This window comes from Nelumbo nucifera, chromosome 1 (genome assembly GCF_055504915.1).
Source record: "Nelumbo nucifera cultivar China Antique chromosome 1, China Antique-T2T, whole genome shotgun sequence".
NCBI lineage: Eukaryota > Viridiplantae > Streptophyta > Magnoliopsida > Proteales > Nelumbonaceae > Nelumbo > Nelumbo nucifera.
In genome coordinates this window covers 175,688,798-175,711,158 of record NC_142649.1, presented here as the reverse complement: position 1 = coordinate 175,711,158, position 22,361 = coordinate 175,688,798, and the positions used below count along the sequence as shown (strand labels likewise).

The window sequence follows — 22,361 nt, the reverse complement described above, 5'->3', positions numbered from 1 at the left end:
CAACAATATCCCAGGTATGGTTCTTATGCAATGCATCTAGTTCGGCCATTATAGCATCCCTCCATTCAGCTTGTGATAATGCTTTCGGTATAGACTTGGGTATCACATGGGAAGAAACAGAGGCAAGAAAGGAGTAGTAGGAAGGGGAGAGAATGTTGTAAGACAATTGTTTGGAGATACAATGGGCTGTACACTTCCGCTTGCCCTTGCGGAGAGCAATAGGAAGGTCAAGGTCTGGGACAATTAGAGATGGGTCAGTAGAGGGCTGACCTGTTACCTCAGGAATGATGGGAGAGGCGAGATGCTCTTCTAAAGGAGTGGAAACAACCTGCACATGTCTGAATCTCTGCCTTTGGTACCACCTTTGGAGAGCAGGAGCAGGAGGAGCAGGAATATCGGAGTCACAAAGAATATCAGAGGTAGGTCCAGTGGGAGAAGTGGACACCCCATGGTCGGACTCACAAGGAATGGGAAGAGGAACAGCTGGAGACATAGCAAAGGACTCGTCAGATTTCTCCCCCTCAGGAGGAATGCTAAAGAAGGGAGTCAACTCGGCAAAGGTGACATCCCGAGATACAAAGCGGGTGCCACAAACTGGATCAAAACAGCAATAACCCTTCTGTGTGGAAGCATATCCCAGAAAAACACATTTATGAGTCTTAGGTTCAAACTTGTGCCTTTGATGACTATGAATATGCACATAGCAAGTGCACCCAAAAACACGGAGAGGAAGAGAAAAGATATCCTCATCCGGGAAGAGAAGACTAAAAGGGGTTTTAAAGCCAAGGACCCGGGAGGGCATACGGTTGATCAGAAAAGTAGCAATAAGAACAGCATCTCCCCAAAATTTTATAGGAACATGGGATGCAAATAAGAGGGATCTAGCAACCTCAACCACATATTTGTTCTTTCTTTCCGCCACCCTGTTTTGTTGTGGAGCGTAGGAACAAGAACTTTGATGAATAACCCCAAAAGTTTCTAGACAGGTGGAGAGGGTTCTCTCAAAATATTCCTTAGCATTGTTAGAACGGAATATTTTGATACGAGTATTAAACTGGGTGAGGATGAGTTCATGAAATTTTTTCACAATAGTTGGTACTTCATCCTTGGATTTCATGAGATAAATCCAAGTGTAATGCGAATAATCATCAATAAAAAGGATAAAGTACCTGTATCCCCCCATGGTTGGCATATGATATGGCCCCCACACATCAGAGGAACAATATGGAAAGGAAAAAGAGATATTTTATTGCTAATTGAATAGGAATGTCTACAATGCTTTGCCAGTTCACATGACTCACAATGAAGACTCGATAAAGACATTCCTTTAAACATATATGGGAACAGATGACTCAAAGCAGAAAAAGACAAGTGACCAAACCGAATGTGACATAATAAAATTGTTAACAGACTCTGACACAACTGACTCTAAGGCAACTCCATGAGGTGGTCCCAAATCTTGATCCGGTGTGTCCAGCAAGTATATTCCGTTCGCCCCATGGCCACTCCCAATCATCCTCTGAGACTGCAGGTCCTAAAAAACACAATGAGTGGGAAAGAAGGTTGTGTTGCAATTCATGGATTTTGTTAAGCTACTAACAAATAAAAGGTTTGTGTTAAGTTTAGGGACATGAAGGACAGAGGGTAAGAAAAGGCTATCAGAGGTCTTTATATCAACTTTACCAGAGATGGGGGCAAGTGACCCATCGGCAAGGGGTATTTTCTCTTTTCCAGAGAGAAGGTGATATGAGCATGAGCAAAAAAGATTAGACAGGCTGGTCATATGGTCTGATGCACCGGAATCAATAATCCAAGGGATTTTATGGTTACCTGAAACTGAAGCTTGATTTGCAGAAGCACGAGTACCCGAGTGAGCAAAAGCCGATGAAGATGATGTGTTGTTGGAAGGGTGAGCTGAAGAAACCGTAGCTTCCAAGTGATTTAGGAGCCTCCCATACTTTTCAAAATCCAGCTTCATTGTAGCCAACTGCTCAATGGTTGATTTCTCTTCACTCTTCTTTCTTCCCCCTTCAGCTACTGTAGCAACATTAGCAGTCTTAGGTTTTCCTACCTAACTGTCCTTCTTAGAGTTATTGTTATTCTTAAACCTATCAGGGAGAAGCTCGGGATGAAGCTTCCTGCAGGTATCCTTTGTATGTCTTGGTTTCTTGCAATATTCACACATCTGCTCTCTTTTCTCAGTAGGGCCCTTTGGATTCATTCCCGCATGTGCAAATTGTTCTGTAGGTGGACTCTACAACTGAACCTGCCACCTACTCTCCTCACTACTTATCATAGCATACGCCTGTGAAAGAGTAACCTCATCTCTGGCCAAGATATTTTGTCTAATAATGTCAAACTCAGGGTTGAGTCCAGTGAGAAATTCAAACACCCTATTTCTCTCCACTAGCTTTCTATACATTTCAGCATCCTTCTTACTCTCCCATACCACTGTCTCCATAACATCAATTTCCTGTCATAGGGATTTCAGTATAGAGTAGTAGATTGCTACACTCTTCTTCCCCTGTCTCAGGTTCTTCACATCACTTTTCAACTTATAAGCTCTGGCTACATTCAATTTCTGTGAATAGGTCTCAGTAACACTATCCCATATCTCCTTAGCCGAAGACATCCATAGATAGTGTTGGCTTATATGAGGTTGCATAGAGTTTACCAACCATCCTATGACAGTATAGTTCTCTTGCATCCATTTTTCAAATTCAGGGTTTGTCTCTTTGGGTTTCACCTTACTGCCTGTGAGATACCCGAGCTTTCCTCTACTACAAACATAGATTCTTATAGACTGTGCCCAAGCAAGATAATTTGTCTCATCTAGCTTGATTGTAGTTACACCAGTCAAAACGGAATCTACTGAGCCAAGGCCAGAAATCGGCACCTGCTTGAACTCACTTCCGTATGTCTCCATCAATCAAACAAAAATCAAAGAACCAGAAATTTTGTCTATATAAACTTACTTGAAGTCAAACCAGAACTTGGGTGCTTGAAAAACTAGGGTTTTGCTCCGTCCAGCTGTTGGGAGGAAGAGAGAAGATGCAACTGCACCTACCAGACCAATCCAAACTCTTCCAAACCTGAACCGCCCTCCGTTAACAATCACGAGACACCTTCCAAGCACAAAGCGCCACACCCAAGCTTCACCTTTCCTGGTAACCTCGAAAATCTCTAGTCAGCTAGGGTTTCAAAGCAGCAGAACAGCACCGCTTCCTGGCAAAATCCAGCTAGATCTAAACTCTCCAAACCCTCTACCAACTAGTTAAGTGATCCTCTATACTATAGAGAACCTATCTCTCCATACACTCTCTTGATTTTAGAGTGTATAGGAACGAAGAAAAAGAAAGAAGAACTAAACCTGCTTTGATACCAAGATGTAAATCAGTCCTCAAATATCAAGAACAAATTTAGGGATTAGAAGAAGTAAGGAAAAGGTCTGAACAGCTATACAAGAGAAGAAGATGGCGAAAAGTGGAGGTAAGAGGAGTCGAAATTAATCTCCATTCTCCTCTAACCCTATTTTATTAAAATCTAAAAAATAGATTATGACAAGAATGCCCTTAAGTTGGCGGCCAGCTTGGTAGTTACATAAAGAGAATAAAACAAGAATAAATAACAGGTCCATTAAGTGTGGCCCATCAACAATAAAATAAAAGATATTACAAGAGAGGATGTTAGGGCCCATTCGGCCCAATCTCTTTACCGGTATGATTGTCCATTATTATCCCTCCTTCCCGGTTCATGTTGCAAATAGTGTTTTAAAAGGCGTGGGAGCCGTACGCCTGGAAGCGTGCCTCCAGGCGAGGTGCTCCCAAAACGCCCGGAGGCGTATGCCAGAGGCATTGCGCTTTTTTCATGAGGCGTGCTAGAGGCATACACCTCTTGCGCCTCATGCACACCTGATATGAAAATACAGGAAAAAAAAGAAAAAAGAAAAAAGTGTAAAGAGACTGGGCCGAATGGGCCCTAGCATCTTCTCTTGTAATATCTTTTTATTTTATTGTTGATGGGCCACTCTTAATGGACCTGTTATTTCTCTGTGTTTAATTTCTTTATGTTACTGCCTAGTTGGCCACCCACTTAAGGGCATTCTTGTCATCACTCTAATTTTTAGTTCTTAATAAAATGGGGTTAGAGGAGAAAGGAGATTATTATTCGACTATTCTTCTCTTCCCTTCTCTTTTCGCCATCTTCTTCTCTTGTATTGTTGTTGCTACTTTTCTTTTGTTTCTTCTAATCCCTAAATTTGTTCTTGATATTTGAGGACTGGTTTGCATCTTGGTATCAGATCGGGTTTAGTTCTTCTCTCTTTTCTTTCTATATTCCCATACACTCTTAAATTAAGAGAGTGTATGGAGAGATAGGTTCTCTATAGTACAGAGGATTGCTTGCCTAGTTGGTAGAGGGTTTGGAGAGTTTAAATCTGGCTGGATTTTGCTAAGAAGCGGTATTGTTCTGTTGCTGCCCGAAACCCTGGCCAACTAGAGATTTTCGGAGGTACCATGTAAAGGTGAAGCTTGGGTGTGGCGCTCTGTGCTTGGAAGGTGTCTTGTGACTATTAAAGGAGGGCGGTTCAGGTTTGGAAGAGATTGGGAAGGTCTGGTAGGAGCGGCTTTATCTTCTCTCTTCCTCCCAACAGCTGGACGGAGCAAAACCCTAGTTTTCAAAGCATTTGAGTTCTGGTTTGAGTTCAAGTAAGTTTATACAAACAAAATTTCTGGTTCTTTGATTTTCGTTTGATTGATGGAGACATACGGAAGTGAGTTCATGCAAGTGCCGATTTCTGGCCTTGGCTCGGTAGATTCCGTTTTGACTGGTGAAACCACAATCAAGCTAGATGGAACAAATTATCTTGGTTGGGCACAGTCTATAAGAATTTATGTTTGTAGTAGAGGAAAACTCGGGTATCTCATAGGCGATAAGGTGAAACCCGAAGAGACAGACCTCATATAGGTCAGCACTATCTCTAGATGTCTTCGGCTAAGGAGATGGGACAGTGTTACCGAGACATATTCTTTGAAATTGAATGTAGCCAGAGCCTATAAGTTGAAAAGTGATGTGAAGAACCTGAGACAGGGGGAGAAGAGTGTAGCGATCTACTACTCTATACTGAAATCCCTATGGCAGGAAATTGATGTTATGGAGACAGTGGTATGAGAGAGTAAGAAGGATGCTGAAATGTATAGAAAGTTGGTGGAGAGAAATAGGGTGTTTGAATTTCTCACTGGACTCAACCCTGAGTTTGACATCATTAGGCAAAATATCTTGGCTAGAGATGAGGTTACTCTTTCACAGGCATATGCTATGATAAGTAGTGAGGAGAGTAGGCGGCAGGGTCCACCTACCGAACATTTTGCACATGCTGGAATGAAGCCAAAGAGCCCTTTGCTATGTTTCCAGTTGTTCCTCTTCCCATTCCTTGTGAGTTCTATCATGAGGTGTCCACTTCTCCCACTGGACCTACCTCCGATATTCCTACTATTCCCCCTCTTCCTGCTCTCCAAAGGTGGTACCAAAGGCAAAGATTCAGACATGGGCAGGTTGTTTCCACTCCTTCAGAAGAGCATCTCGCCTCTCCCATCATTCCTGTGGTAACAGGTCAGCCCTCTATTGACCCATCTCTGACTTTCCTAGACCTTGACCTTCCTATTGCTCTCCGCAAGGGCAAACGGAAGTGTACAGCCCATTGTATCTCCAAACACTTGTCTTACAGCCTTCTCTCTCCTTCCTACTACTCCTTTCTTGCCTCTGTTTCTTCCCATGTGATACTCAAGCCTATATCGAAAGCATTATCTCAAGCTGAATGGAGGGATGCTATGATGGCTGAACTGGATGCATTGCATAAGAACCATACCTGGGATATTGTTGACTTGCCCGAAGGGAAGGAACCAGTGGGTTGTAAATGGGTGTTTACCATTAAATATCACTTTGATGGCTCTGTTGAGAGGTGTAAGGCTCGGTTGGTTGCTAAGGATTACACTCAAATGTATGGCATTGACTATCTTGAGACATTTGCTCCTGTAGCTAAGATGACCTCAGTCAGGGTTTTACTATCTCTAGCTGCTACTTTTGACTGGCCCCTACACCAGTTTGATGTTAAAAATGCCTTCTTGAATGGAGACCTGCATGAAGAGGTCTATATGTCTCTACCTCCAGGAGTGTATGGGAAGGAAATGTAAGGCAAGGTGTGTAAACTGCAGAAATCTATTTATGGTCTCAAACAGTCTCATCGGGCTTGGTTTGAAAAGTTTAGGGCTGCTCTTGTCTCCTTTGGCTACACTCAAACTCAATCTGATCATACTCTGTTCTTGAAGAGAAATGACTCTCTGGTGACCTTCTTGATTGTTTATGTTGATGATATTGTGGTCACGGGTAATGACATTGAAGAGGTTAGTAAACTAAAAGGATTTCTCAACTCTGAAATTGAGATTAAGGATTTGGGGGATCTTCGGTATTTTTTGGGCATTGAAGTTGCTCGATCTAAGGATGGTATCTTCATTTCTCAGCGTAAATATGTCCTCGATCTCCTAGCTGAAACTAGTAAACTTGGAGCTAAACCAATCTCCACTCCTATTGATCCTAATCATAAGCTTTCTGCTACAGATTGTGAGATTTTATCTGAAAAGGGGGTGTTTCAGAGACTGCTTGGGAAGTTGTTATACCTTTGCATGACTCGGCCAGATATTTCCTATGCAGTAAGTGTTATTAGTCAATTTATGCATGGACACATGAAGCTGGAAGCCTTCTATTTGCAGTAAGGTACCCCAGGGAAAGGTATTCTATTTGCTAAACATGGACACATGAAGCTGGAAGCCTTCACTAATGCCGATTGGGCAGAATGTATTTATGATAGGAGATCCACCTCGGGTTATTGTGCTCTGGTTGTTGGGAACATTGTGTCATGGAGGAGTAAGAAACAGTCTGTAGTTTCTAGATCCTCAGCTGAAGCAGAATACAGGGCAATGGCACATGGTGTGTTAGAATTATTGTGGCTATGTTCCCTTCTAGAAGAATTGGGGGTGGACTATGAGAAGCCAATGATGCTCTATTGTGACAACCAAGCAGCTATCAACATTGCACATAATCCTGTTCAACATGACAGAACTAAGCACATTGAGGTTGATAGGCATTTTATAAGGGAAAGAGTTTCCTCGGGAGAAGTTTGTTTGCCATTCATCCCATCAGAAGAGCAACTGGCTGATATCTTGACCAAGGGAGTTCTAAGAGGGAAAATGACACACTATATAAGCAAGCTGGGCATGATTGGCATCTATGCTCAGCTTGAGGGGGAGTGTAAAGAGACTGGGCCGAATGGACTCTAGCATCTTCTCTTGTAATATCTTTTTATTTTATTGTTGATGGGCCACTCTTAATGGGCATGTTATTTCTCTGTGTTTAATTTCTTTATGTTGCTGCCTAGCTGGCCGCCCACTTAAGGGCATTCTTGTCATCACTCTAATTTTTAGTTCTTAATAAAATAGGGTTAGAGGAGAAAGGAGATTATTATTCGACTTCTTCTTCTCTTCCCTTCTCTTTTCACTATCTTCTTCTCTTGTATTGCTGTTGCTACCTTTCTTTTGTTTCTTCTAATCCCTAAATTTGTTCTTAATATTTGAAGACTGATTTGCATCTAAAAGGAAAGGAAAGGAAAAGAAAAGAAAGGGAAAGAAAAGGAAAAGAAAAGAAAGGGAAAGAAAAGGAAAGGAAAGAGAAGAAAAAAAAGAGAAAAAGGAAAGAAAAGAATATAAAGAAAAAAAATGAGATCCCCCCTTCCTTTCATCCTCCTCCTAACCCCCTCCTCTTAAGAAGGGTTACTTCTCCTTGTGTTCGAGAGGCTTACGCCGCGTTCTGAATTATGCCTCACGCCTCCGCGTTTTAAAACATTGGTTGCGGATGGAAATAATTGAGTTCCATCAGTTGACGGGCTCCCAGCCCACTCACCCCTTATTCAAGGCAATTAGGTTGGAGGCTCGTGAAGCACCAGACTTGGCCCAGATAACGACCCGTTATCAACACGACCCCACCTCAGTACCATGATACAGCATGATGGGCCCAGATCTCCTATATAAGGGACGGTACGTGCTACCTTCCTCCTCCACTCACATTCCTGCTCTCTTGCAACAGTTTCATGATTCTCCTCAAGGGGGGCATTCTGGTGTTTTACGGACTTATAAACGGCTGTCTTCACACTACTACTGGGCTGGTATGAGAAGAAGAGTCCAACAATATGTGGCTGCCTGTGTTGTTTGTCAGCAGCAAAAGTATGATTCTCAAGCACCTTCCGGACTGATGCAGCCTCTCAAAGTACCCGCCCAGGTATGGGAGGATATCTCAATGGACTTCATTACGGGGCTGCCCCAGTCCAACCGGTATTCATTCATAATGGTGGTCGTCGATCGCCTGAGCAAGTATGCACATTTTTCAGCACTTCCACACCCTTACACTGCTGTAATGTTTGCTGAAGTTTTTATCAGGGATGTTGCCAAGTTACATGGGACTCCCAAGTCAATTTTCTCGGATCGGGACCCAACCTTCCTTAGCCAGTTTTGGAAGGAGTACTTTCAACTTTAGGGAACTTAGCTATACCGGTCCACCAGCTATCACCCATAGTCCGACAGCCAAACTGAAGTGGTAAAAAGGAGTTTGGAGACATATCTGAGATGTTTTACAGGGGATAGGCCGCGGCAATGGGCCCAATGGTTGCCTTGGGCCGAATACTGGTACAACTATGCCTATCAAGGGGCTACAGCTATGACCCCCTTCAGGACCGTGTATGGAAGGGATCCTCCTGCCATCTTGCCATATGAATTAGGGTCCACTAATGTGGCCGCAGTGGAGACACGATTAATCAATCGAGATGAGATACTGCAAGAACTCAAGTTCAACCTGAACCGGGCCCAACAAAAGAGGAAGTTCTACTATGATAAGAAGCATCGTGAGGTGGAGTATCAGATCGGGGAATATGTTTACTTGAAGTTGCAACCCTACTGTCAATTCTCAGTCACAAAGAGGGCCTGGCCAAAATTTGGACCCCATTATTTCAGTCCTTACAAGATCCTGGAGAAAATTGGTCCTGTTGCCTATAAGCTGGAGCTTCCCCCCGCCTCCTGCATTCACCCAGTCTTCCATGTGTCCCTGCTCAAGAAGTGCACCAGCCCCCAGGCCATCATCAGCCCAACACTGCCCACATTCACAGATGATGGAGGCCTAGTTACTGAACCCAAGAGCATCATGGACTTCAGGTGGGTTAAAAAGGGGAAGCAGGTCATCCAGGAGGCTCTAGTTGAGTGGGAGGGATTACCTACAACAGACGCCACTTGGGAACCTTACTGGGAGTTGCAAACCCAGTTCCCAGATCTGGACCTTGAGGCCAAGGTCAATCTGAAGGGGGGAGGAGATGGTGAGAACACAGGAGCTGGCCCAAGCCCAGTCCGCTATGCTAATGGGCCACGACCACCAATCACTATGGTGTATACACATAAGAGGAATCCCCAACAAACACCTGAGCAGCTCTAGGCCACGTTCAATGGAATCCCAACTAATTCCACTATCATAACTGTTTTGGAGCAGCTACAGTAATCCGAACCAGTGAAGAAGGAAGAAGAAGATGAGGAAGAAGACAAGAGAAAGAGAGAACAGGAGGGTTTAGTTGAAACTGATTAGTCATCCATTCAGTCGACCCCCTTATGTTTATTAGGTTCTAATTACACTTACAAAGACTAAACTGCCCACACTTAAGTGTGGAGCAGAGTGCTCTAATAAAACAGCCACATAAGCAAAGTACTTAACTGACATGAGATTACTAAACTACCCCTATTCGGCTCACTCTAACACTCCCCCTCAAGCTGGAGAATATATGTCATATAATCCCAGCTTGTTACATAGATGGTTCACTTTCCCTGAGTTTAGAGCTTTTGTAAACAAATCTGCCCATTGATCATTCGAGCCCACATGTTCTGTGTTTATCTCTCCAGCAAGGACCTTCTCCCTCACAAAGTGGCAATCAACCTCTATGTGCTTTGTTCTCTCATAAAATACAGGATTGGATGGGATATGGAGTGCAGCTTGGTTGTCACAATACAGTCTCATAGGTTTATCCATGTGAAACCCAATTTCTTGTAGAAGATTCCTCAACCACACTAACTCACAGGTAGTATGTGCCATGGCCCTATACTCAGCTTCAGCACTACTTCTGGCCACAACCGTCTGCTTTTTACTCTTCCACGTCACAAGATTTCCTCCAAGAAATGTGCAATAGCCCGTAGTAGATCTTCTATCATTCACTGAGCCTGCCCAGTCTGCATCTGTATACCCCACTACTTCAAGTTTTCCTCCTGGTTTATACAATAGTCCCTGGCCTAGAGCTCCTTTCAGATACCTCACAATTCTAAGAATTGCATCCCAGTGAGGTATACGAGGGTCCTGCATGAATTGGCTCACCACACTGACTGCAAAGGATATGTCGGGTCTTGTGATAGTCAGATAGTTCAGCTTCCCCACTAGTCGTCTATACCTTCCAGGATCTTCAAATACTTCTCCTATATCACTGCTCAACTTAACATTTGGTTCCATAGGGGTCTCAGCCGGTTTTGCACCTAACAATCCTGTTTCTTCCAATAGATCAAGAACATATTTTCTTTGGCACAGATTTACACCTTGTTTTGACCTGGCAACCTCTATTCCCAAGAAATATTTCAATGTTCCAAGATCTTTTGTTTGGAAATGATTTTGCAGAGATACCTTTAATTTGCCAATCCCCAATTTATCACTGCCAGTAATGACAATATCATCCACATAGACCACTAATAGAATCTTCCCAGCTTCTGAGTCATAGTTGAACATTGAGTGATCTACCTGGCACTGCTTCATTCCAAAACTCTTCACCACTTCACTGAACTTCCCAAACCAAGCACGCGGCGATTGTTTCAGCCCATAAATTGCCTTCTTCAATCTGCATACCTTGCCATCCTCCCCCTGAGCAACAAACCCAGGTGGTTGCTCCATATATACCTCCTCCACAAGATCACCATGGAGAAAGGCATTCTTTATATCAAGCAGAAACAGAGGCCAATCATACATAACTGCCAGGGAAATTAGTACACGAACAGAACCAATCTTAGCCACCAGAGAGAATGTTTCCATGTAGTCCACTCCATACAACTGTGAGTAACCTTTAGCAACAAGTCTGGCCTTCAGACGCTCCACACTACCATCTGGCAAGTATTTCACAGTATACACCCATTTACATCACACAGCATGCTTACCAGGTGGGAGAGTAGTAAGTTCCCACGTTTGAGTATGTTGAAGAGCAGAAAGTTCCTCCTCCATTGCCCGCCGCCAATCAGGTGAACTGAGAGCTTCTTGAACATTGTTAGGTATGGAAATAGAGGATAAAAGGGAAACAAACTGGCGATGTGATGTAGAAAGACGAGATAATGAAACAAAATTGGAAATGGGATGGAAGGTAGAACTGCGTTTACCTTTCCGTAAGGCAATGGGTAGGTCAAGGTCTGAAGGTTCAACAATAGGAGCCATGAGAGGATCCGCAGATGAGGTAGAAGCTGGAGGAGGGGCCGGTGTCATTCGACGTGTATACACCTGCCGGATTGGTGGACGTTCGGAGGTGATCTGCACGGGATGAGGTGATGAGTCTACTCCAACAACAACATCTGGAACTGGATCGCTGACAGGGAGAGGAAGAGGAAGTGCGGGTGGAGACGAAGGCGCTTCAGGACTTGAGAAGAAGGGGACTGACTCAAAAAAGGTGACATCAGGGCAGACATAGCACTTCCGGGTAATGGGATTATAACACTTGTACCCTTTTTGAGTCCGTAAGTAGCCAAGGAAGACACATTTAATTGAGTGTGCATCTAGCTTGTCTATTCCAGGGCTCAGATTGTTGACAAAGCACACAACCAAAGACACGAGGAATTAATGGGAATGGAGATAAAGTGGGAAACAAGATAGAGAAGGGGGACCGACCATGAAGGATGAAGGAGGGTATCCGATTAATGAGAAAACATGCAGTGAGTACAGCATCACTCCAAAAACGTTTAGGAACATTCATGTGGTGAAGAATAGACCGAGTAGTTTCAAGAAGCTGACGGTTCTTCCGTTCAGCTACCCCATTTTGTTGAGGGGTGTATGCACATGATGTCTGATGAATAATGCCATGCTGTTCTAAATACTGTTGAAATGAAGTAAGAAAGTATTCACAACCATTATCTAAACGGAGAATTTTGATTGGAACACCAAATTGTGTGCGTATTTCAGCATGGAATTTTTGAAAAATGGAAAACAATTCACTTCTTTCTTTCATTAAGTAAATCCATGTCATTCTTGAACAATCATCAATAAAGGAGACAAAATACTTGTACCCATTATAAGACTCTATTTTGATTGGACCTCAAACATCTGAATGAACCAAAGAAAAAGGACTCAACATATGAGTCTCAACTCTTGGACTGAAGGACACACGACGATGTTTCCCAAATTGACATGACTCACATTGCAAAACCGACAAATGACTCAATGACAGGACCAAAATCTTGAGAGCCTTGAGAGATGGATGTCCCAGTCAGCAAGGCCATTGTAGAGGAGTAAGTGAAGTCTAAAGAGCAATTGAAGATCCACCACCGTCAAGATAATACAGTCCACCAGCTTCATGCCCCCCACCAATCTTCTTCCCCGTCTTGAGATCCTGAAAAACACAAGTGGAAGGAAAGAAGGTAACAGAACAGTTAAGAGCTTTGGTTATTTTACTAACAGACATAAGATTGAATGAAAACTTAGGGACATATAAAACAGATGATAAGGGCACAGAAGCCATGTCAACATTACCAACATCACATATGGGAGATGAGGACCCATTGACAAGTGTAACAGTTTGTGATGTGGGGGTTTCAGAAAGAGAAGAGAACACACCTAGAGTCCCGGTCATATGATTTGAGGCTCCAGAGTCAATAATCCAGGGAGAGGTTTTAGATGACATGCAAGCAATACCTGATTGGGCAAGTGTGGCAGTGGTATGCTGTGAAGTAGTTTGAAGGAACCGTTCATACTCATCACGCGGTACGCTCACCATTTCCCTCCCAGAGGTAGATGTAGATGTGAGAGGAGTTCGGTCTGCCGGTTTACTGTCACTGATATCAACCTCACCTGCGACAACATGATTAGCCCATTTAGAGGGAGGGTCATGTAGATCATAACAGAAATTCACTGTGTGTCCCTCTCTACCACAATGAGTACATTTCCTTGTAGAGTTATTCTTCCCTCTGCCACGGCCTCCCCCTGAGTCACGACCACCCCGACTAATCATGGAACTGCCACGGCCCCCTCGGGGAGCATGACCTCCCCCTCTTGTACTATGTCCAACCCCTCGAGCTGTCACAAGTACTGATCTATCAGACTGTGTGGAATTCTCTGTCTGTCCCAAAGAAATTCTACGAAGCCTTGAGAATACTTCCTCAAGTGTAGGAAGAGTAGAGCCCCCAATATTTGGGCTCTAACTGGTTCATATTCCGACTTCAGCCCCACTAAAAATCTTGTAACATCTAGTTGCTCCCTTTGCTGTTGTTGAACTTAAATATCTGGAGTAAGGGGGTGATAGACATTGAGTTCATTCCTTATATTCTTCATGCTGGCATAGTACTCTTCTAGAGTTTTGGTTCCTTGTTGTAAATCAAAATACTCCTGATAAAGCTGATACACTCTTGTTGTGTTATCTTGTCCAGAATATAGCTTCTTAGCATGCTCCCATATATCCTTAGCCGTATCAAGGAACATGAAATTAGCACTAATTTTGGGTTCCATACTATTCCACAGCCAAGTCATGATTTGAGCATCTTCTTGCTCCCAATCATCAAACCCTGGAGAGTCCTCCGATGGCTTTTCATCTCTTACATGCTTTACTTTCTTCTTTGCCTTGAGAAACACTTCCACTGATTTAGTCCATGGAACATAGTTCTCCCCATTCAGCTTAATTGAGGTCATTTGTACCCCTAGGTAGTCGGAGGAAATTACCACATTAGGTTTCTGATCATTGTAGCCATCTCCTATTGCTGCCATTGTACTCTTTCACAGTTGCCTCTAACCTTACTTCTCAGCTACAAGCTGATTGATGTTGTTCACAGTTTGATACTTCAGCACCTATTGCAGCCCCTAAACACAACAGTGGGAGCACACACTTGTTCTTCTTCACACTACTGCTGACTTCACACACCTACGACCCACTTAAGCATCACAAGCACCACAACACAACAGTAGGCCCTCTTACAACCACACAATAAAAAAAAATTGTGCATCACAAGCACCACAACACAGTCAAACTGCTACACCCTGTTCAGATTTGTTTAACACACTTAAGAGGGCATTACACGACCACAAGGAGCTTGGCAAGGTCACTGCATTCCACCTTACACCACTCAGCCACCTACAGCAGCCCTAACACCACTCAACAACTCACAGCAGCCCTACACCATTCGGCTACTGCACACACAGCCCTTCTTAGGGCAACAATGAACCTAGTTCTCTAGGTTCTAATCAGTACTGATTCTTGAAAGGTTCTTACCCAGAAATACCAGCAACACAAAAGGACTAAATAACCAACCTTCCTTTGAGAGTATCAGCCAACCATTCACTGCTGAAATCACCTTTCTTGATGAAGAAAACTGTGCGCAGCAGAGAGCAACGAACTGTGATGTCTCAAACCTAGGGCGAACCAGCTCTCTCCATTAACTAACCAAAAACGAAGAAGAGGGTGTCACGAACACAGCTGAGATGCTTTGCAAGCGGAAGCAGGTCAGAAACCTCGCTCTGATACCATGTTTTGGAGCAGCTACAGTAATCCGAACCAGTGAAAAAGGAAGAAGAAGATGAGGAAGAAGACAAGAGAAAGAGAGAACAGGAGGGTTTAGTCGAAACTGATTAGTCACCCATTCAGTCGACCCCCTTATGTTTATTAGGTTCTAATTACACTTACAAAGACTAAACTGCCCACACTTAAGTGTGGGGCAGAGTGCTCTAATAAAACAGCCACATAAGCAAAGTACTTAACTGACATGAGATTACTAAACTACCCCTATTCGGCTCACTCTAACAATAACCAACTGAGTTGGTTCTCTGCAATGTAACGGCCAGCTACTGCTTATATAAGCTGCGCCTTCTATCAATGAAAATAAGAAAGAATACTCGTTCTCTCTCTCTCTCCCTCTCTCAGGTCGGTTCTCCTCGAAGGAACCCTGAGATAGGCAGTAACCTATCACATTGTTCGTGATCCCATTCTTCCTATAACCAATACTCCTGTGCATTATCCCAATATTATACTTTTATCCTATTATATTTCCATACATCAACACTTGTTCATTAGCCTGTCAAGAAAAGCTAACTGGATATTAGTCATCCCTGTCTTTTATTTCATTTTCCTTCAAGTCTATCCTGTTATCATAGGTCTTTGTGAGAATAACAAATTGAACAAGAGCTGTGTTCACCCTTAAAGTAGAAGTACCACGGCACTCCTACTGTTGTAGCAAACTAAAATTGTATAATTTGGGGCAAGAATTATAGTTATCATGGTGGAAAAGTAAAATTTTATTGTGCTTCATGCATTCACTAGTCTTGTCCCGTGAAAGGTTCCTGACTTACTGTTCCCATAAGAATCAGTGTAGGAGAGGATTAGGTGGAATATGAGCCAAGTACAAGGTTTTTTACTTCTTTTGGACTGGGAAGAAAGGGGGCACACAATGACAGATCTCCGCTGAACTCAAATATCTCACATGGGATCATCAAAGCAAGGCATATAATAGACACATTGGTACATCCACCAAGGATATAAAAGAATCAGAAGACTTTAAATGCTCCCAAAAGCAATTTATAAAAGTAATAGTGATAACTTTGAGATATACCTACCCTACATGATGAAGACCTGACAGTTGGAGTTGGCTAATTCACCAGGAGTTGCATCTTAATTCAGAAACCACATCAATGATGCCATTGCATATTCAGTTCAGACAATAGTATCAGCTCCATCAGTATCAGAAAGATTACAAATGACACCTTACCAGCACTGCAAAATCTCTGTGAATACATTTATGGAGATAGTTTGCACCTTACCAAATGAGAATTTTCTGAATTTCCTTTTTGGGGTAATATTTCTTTTGTAACACCAAGTTTTGACCTTCCTGGTGTCTCTCTGTAATATGGAGATTGAGAAGTCCAACCATAGTTTTCCACATCCAGTGTGACTAACCTCTTCAGCATGTGACACCATTTAATAGTTAATTGTTTAATCTACAGTTTTCAGTTGCCATTTCAGTTGAAAATTCTTCATGATCCATGAGAACTAGTCTAGTATATTGATCTTTAATGTACTGGCAGATATTGTCAGATTGGGAATGCAGTGGCTGTTCCAGTTGCACAAGCTCTAGGGTACACAATGGGGATGGCGTGGCTGAAGCTGACTGGGGATGAACCACTGATGACTCTACCACACAATTTTTCCCATTCAAGCACTCTTCAGTTGGTACAATCCTCTTCCTCCGAGGTAGAACAGTAATTTTTTTCATGCCCTCTCTTCTAAATCTTCTAATTTGCACAGCACAAACATCTACATTAATTGATTAGACAATGTTCTGTGCCCATTGTCCTTAACTGGAAAGGACAACCCCAAGGGAATAGGAGGCTGAGTTAAGGATTCAAAGAATGAAGCACAAGAAAAGGTACAAGAGCTAGAAAGGGTCCAAAATCTGGTGTCTTCCTTAGCAGGGTTTAGGAATGTTAGAATGCTCGAGCTAGGGGTATTTTGGTCATTCTAGATTATCTGCTTGAGAGTGAAAGGTCTATTGTATCTGAGTTTAAGTTATGTGTCCCATCTTCTATGAGGGACAAAATGGTCTTTCCTGTAACTCTATGTTTTTGAATAAATACAAGTGGGTCAGCTAGGGGAGAGATTTGGACTCTCTTCTAGTCTGGCCGAACCTTTCTTTCATCTTCTTCTTCTTCTTCTTTCTCTTTTCTTTCTTCTTCTCTACTTCAACCTAGAATCTGCTAGGGTTTACTAACATGGTATCAGAGCTGTAAGGTCGTATCCTCATTTCTTTCTTGCTGCTGTTATCTTTCTGGGTTCGCCGCCAACTTTCACAGTCATCTTCTTCCTTTTCGACTGACCTGAGTGGAGGTTCGATAAGGGGTTGAAAAGGAGCTGTCGTTTTGTGGGCCTGGAGGTGAGGATGCCTCCGGTCGTTGCTGTGGTGGTCGTTGGAGTGGTATACTAAACCCTCTATTCAGTATCGAAGAGGGCTGAATGTGGACAGGTATGAACACTACTGTTGTTTGTCCAAATAAGGGACTGTGAATGTTTCTTTTTGTTTCAAAAGTTGGTTGTGGTGGTGCTCAGTGTGACTGATATGCATCTCAGTCGTGTTCCTCTGCATTCTCTTCGTATGTATGTTGAAAGAAGAGTTGTCGACTGCTGAAGTTCACAACAGCAGTAGATTGGTGGTGGTTGTGTCGTGGTGATTGGTGTATCTATGTTTCAAAATATTTAAAAGTGATCTCCTATACCTTGTGTGTAATCAGTCTGCAGTGTGCAGCCCAAGTGTTTGATGTGAGGACTGAGTGATTTCAGTCTTAGTGTGTTGATGGTGAATGGTTCTGCAGTGTGCAGCCCAGGTGTTTGATGTGAAGACTGAGTGTGTGGTGTGTAATGTGTATTTAAAGAAGCTGGAGTTGGTGGTGTTATAAGTGAGATATGTCTTGTGAAAGAGTGTGAGGTTGTGTTGTATATTTGAAGGTGAAATAATTAAGATGGCTTCATTTGAAAATGGGAATGATAACAAAACAAGTGTCATGCTTTCTCCAGACTATCTAAGTGTTCAAATTACTTCCATAAAGTTGAATGGTGAGAATTATGTACCATGGGCAAAATCTATGGAGGTGTTCTTGAAGGCCAAGAGGAAGGTAAAACATGTAAGAGAGGAGAAACCTCCCTCTGATTCCCCTGGGTTTAGTGACTGGGAACAAGTAGATGCACAGATAATGACATGGCTCTGGAACAACATGGAACCAAAGATTAGTGTGAACTTCATGTTCCTAGATACTGCTAAGGAAATCTGGGATCACGCTAAGAAGTTGTACTCTGGACAAGACAATACAACTAGGGTGTATCAGTTGTACCAAGAGTATTTCAATTTGAAGCAAGGGAGTCAAAGCTTAGAAGAGTACTATGCAAGTTTGAGGAACATTCATAATGAGCTCAATGTGTATCATCCTCTAACATCAGATGTTCAGATCCAACAACAGCAATGTGAGTAGCTTGATGTGACAAGGTTTCTTGTGGGGTTGAAGGCTGAGTATGAGCCTGTCAGAGCACAAATATTGGGAGGATCTGCTCTTCCCTCACTTGAAGAAGTTTTTGCTCGCCTTAAGAGGACATCCATTGAGTCGGTAGAACATTCTTCTCTCTGACAGATCTGGTTTGGTAGTGACTAAAGGGGGTGGTCGTGGAAATAGAAGTGGTGGTGTCAGGAGTGGACTCCCAAGCAACCGTGGTGGTCACATGTTTAGCAGGGCTAGTGGTCGGACTGGAGGCCGAGACTCAGGGGGAGGTCGGGGAAGAGGGAGTAATACTCAGAGAAAGTGTACACATTGTGGTTTAGAGGGGCACACAGTTAATTTCTGCTATGATTTGCATGGTGCACCCAACACTTGGGCTAACCATGCTAGGACTAAGGGTAGTGACATAATTACTAAAAGTCAGCAAACTGACCCAATCCCCTCCACATCTACTTGTGCTTCTGAGAAGGAAATGGTGAGTGTACCACGTGCAGTATATGAGCAGTTCATTCAAACATCTCAGCAGAACACCGCTACACTTGCCCATTCAGGTATGGCTTGCGTAGCTTCCAAAGACTCACATTGGATCATTGACTCCGGGGCCTCGGACCATATGTCTGGGACTCATGTATTTTCTTCCCTTTCCCACTCCTCCACACCTCAAACAGTTACACTTGCTAATGGTTCTACATCTTCTATTTGTGGTGTTGGTGATGTTAATCTCTCCTCCTTGCCTTTATCATCTGTTTTATATGTTCCTAAGTTTCCTTTTAACCTTATGTCTGTCAGCAGATTAACCAAGTCTCTTAATTGTTTTGTAACCTTTTACCCTTCTTCCTGTGTGTTTCAGGATCTCAAGACGGGGAGGAAGATTGGTGGAGGGCATGAAGCAGGTGGATTATATTACCTTGATGGTGGTGGTCCTCCAGTAGCTTTTCAGTCATCTCTTACTCCTCTTCAATGGCACTGCAGACTTGGTCATCCTTCTCTCGAGGCCTTGAAGTTACTGGTTCCTTCCTTGAGTCATCTTTCATCATTAGATTGTGAGTCATGTCAATTGGGTAAACATCATAGAGTCTCATTTAGTCCAAGAGTTGATAGTCGTGTCTCAAGTCCTTTCTCTTTAGTTCATTCCGATGTATGGGGTCCAATTAAAGTGGTGTCATACAATGGGTATAAGTATTTTGTAATCTTTGTTGATGACTTTTCAAGGATGACATGGATTTATCTTATGAAAGATCGCAGTGAGTTGTTCCCTATTTTTCAAAAATTTTATGCTGAAATACGCACTCAATTCGGTGTTCATATTAAAATTCTTCGCTCCGATAATGCCAAAGAATACAATTCCTCACCATTTCAGCAATACCTAGAACATCATGGGATCATTCATCAAACTTTTTGTGCCTACACCCCACAACAGAACGGTGTAGCTGAACGAAAAAATCGACATCTTCTTGAAACTGATCGATCCTTGATGATTAATATGAATGTCCCAAAACATTTTTGGAGTGATGTTGTTCTCACGTCCTGTTTTCTGATCAATCGGATGCCCATGTCAATCCTTGGAAGTCAATCCCCTTTCTTCGTGTTGTTTCCCACTTTATCTTCATTTCCTCTTACCCCAAGAATCTTTGGCTGTGTTTGTTTTGTTCAACACTTGGGGCCTAGGTTAGACAAGCTAGATGCTCGAGCTACTAAGTGTATCTTTCTTGGCTACTCAACTCAGAAAGGGTACAAGTGTTATAACCCAAAATCCCATAAATCGTTTGTGTGCTCTGATGTCACCTTCTTTGAGTCAGTTCCGTTCTTCTCAGATGCTGGGATCTCTTTCTCTCCCTCTGTGGTTCCCCTTCCTGTACCTGTTGTGGACATCCCTCCAGTAGCTCCTGTTTCTACTGCAGATGCACATCCTATGCCTGTTACTACTGAAAAGCCGCCAATCACTCAAGTGTATACCCGCAAAAGAGCATCGGGCCCTCTTCCACTTCAGCCCCTGTCGACAGATCCTGCTAATGCTCCTTCTCCTTCAAATCCTGATCTTCCTATTGCTCTGCGAAAAGGTAAACGTACTTGTACTTCTCACCTCATTTCACACTATGTTTCTACTGCTCACCTTGCTGCTTCTCATTGCAAATTTATATCATTACTCTCATCTGTTCCCATTCCCAAGACTGTCCAGGAAGCTCTTGCCTCCCTAGGGTGGCGGCAAGCCATGGAAGAAGAACTCTCTGCTCTACAACATAATCACACATGGGAACTCACCGCTCTTCCTCCCAGTAAGCACACAGTTGGGTGTAAATGGGTCTACACAGTGAAGTATCTTCCTGATGGCAGTGTGGAGCGATTGAAAGCGAGGTTGGTGGCCAAGGGTTATTCTCAGATGTATGGTGTGGACTATATGGAGACATTTTCTCATGTGGCTAAGATTGGTTCAGTTTGGGTGCTGATTTCATTAGCTGCTATGTATGATTGGCCTCTTGTACAACTTGACATCAAAAATGCCTTCCTGCATGGTGATCTAGTTAAGGAGGTGTATATGGAGCAACCACCAAGGTTTGTTGCTCAAGGGGAGTCTGGCAAAGTGTGTAAGCTCAAAAAGGCAATTTATGGACTGAAACAATCTCCACGTGCTTGGTTTGGTAGGTTCAGTGAAGTGATGAAAGCCTTTGGGATGAAACAATGTCAGGTTGATCATTCTGTGTTCAGCTATAACTCAAAGGATGGGAAAATCTTGCTAGTCGTGTACGTGGATGATATTGTCATAACTGGGGGTGATAGCAATGGAATCAACAGGTTGAAGAAATTCTTACAGGATCACTTCAATACGAAAGATCTGGGGAAGCTGAAATATTTCCTGGGAATAGAGGTTGCGAGGTCAAAACATGGGATCAACCTATGTCAGAGAAAATATGTTCTTGATCTACTTGAAGAAACAGGGTTATTAGGTGCTAAACCAGCAGAGACTCCTATGGAACTCAATGCCAAGCTGAGTGTTGATGCGGGTGAAGAGTTTGATGATCCTGGAAGATACAAAAGGTTGGTGGGCAAATTGAACTACCTGACCATTACCCGACCAGATATATCATTTGCTGTGAGTGTGGTGAGCCAGTTTATGCAACATCCTCGGGTTCCTCACTGGGAAGCTGTTCTGAGAATTGTTAGGTACCTAAAAGGTGCTCCAGGTCGTGGTTTGTTATAGCAAAGTGGAGGAACTCTTGAGATAGTAGGGTACACAGATGCTGACTGGGCTGGTTCTATATCAGACAGGAGATCAACTACAGGGTATTGTACCTTCCTCGGTGGCAATCTTGTAACTTGGAAGAGCAAGAAACAAACAATGGTAGCAAGAAGTAGTGCAGAAGCAGAGTACAGGGCTATGGCCCATACCACATGTGAGCTAGTATGGCTAAAGAACTTGCTTCAAGAGATGGGATTCTCAATTGACAAACCCATGAAACTATACTGTGATAACCAAGTTGTTGTTCACATCTCTTCCAATCCCGTCTTTTCATGAGAGAACTAAGCATATTGAGGTTGATTGTCACTTGGTAAGAGAGAAAGTGATAAGTGGGGTGATAACCACATCTCATGTGAGCTCAGGAAATCAATGGGCAGATCTCCTCATAAAGGGATTGTCTCGGGGAAGAATAGATTACATTTGTAACAAGCTGGGACTATATGATATATACTCTCCAGCTTGAGGGGGAGTGTTAGAATGCTCGAGTCAGGGGTATTTTGGTCATTCTGGATTATCTACTTGAGAGTGAAAGGTCTATTGTATCTGAGTTTAAGTTATGTGTCCCATCTTCTATGAGGGACAAAATGGTCTTTCCTGTAACTCTATGTTTTTGAATAAATACAAGTGGGTCAGCTAGGGGAGAGAGATTTTGACTCTCTTCTAGTCTGGCCGAACCTTTCTTTCTTCTTCTTCTTCTTCTTCTTTCTCTTTTCTTTCTTCTTCTCTACTTCAACCTAGAATCTACTAGGGTTTACTAACAAGGAAGACACCCTCAAGGGAG

The 22,361-nt window shown here is 43.0% G+C and overlaps 1 protein-coding gene across 9 annotated transcripts in view; it reads left to right on the top strand.

The window, feature by feature from the left end:
• Nucleotides 1-22,361, top strand: part of LOC104587298 (DNA (cytosine-5)-methyltransferase 1-like) — a 145,433-nt gene that overhangs the window by 116,197 nt on the left and 6,875 nt on the right. For 6 of the 9 annotated variants that reach the window (XR_016080697.1, XR_016080695.1, XR_016080696.1 and 3 more), the window contains one exon: nucleotides 16,387-16,552. The exons of 2 other annotated variants lie outside the window; for them this stretch is intronic. Coding sequence is in view for 4 of the 7 variants with exons in the window: in XM_088895342.1 (XP_088751468.1) it covers nucleotides 16,387-16,552 (166 nt within the window). In the remaining 3 variants the exon portion in view is untranslated. Of the gene's footprint in view, nucleotides 1-16,386; nucleotides 16,565-22,361 lie in introns of those variants that run through there. One more of the 9 variants, XM_088895344.1, reaches the window with a different exon arrangement.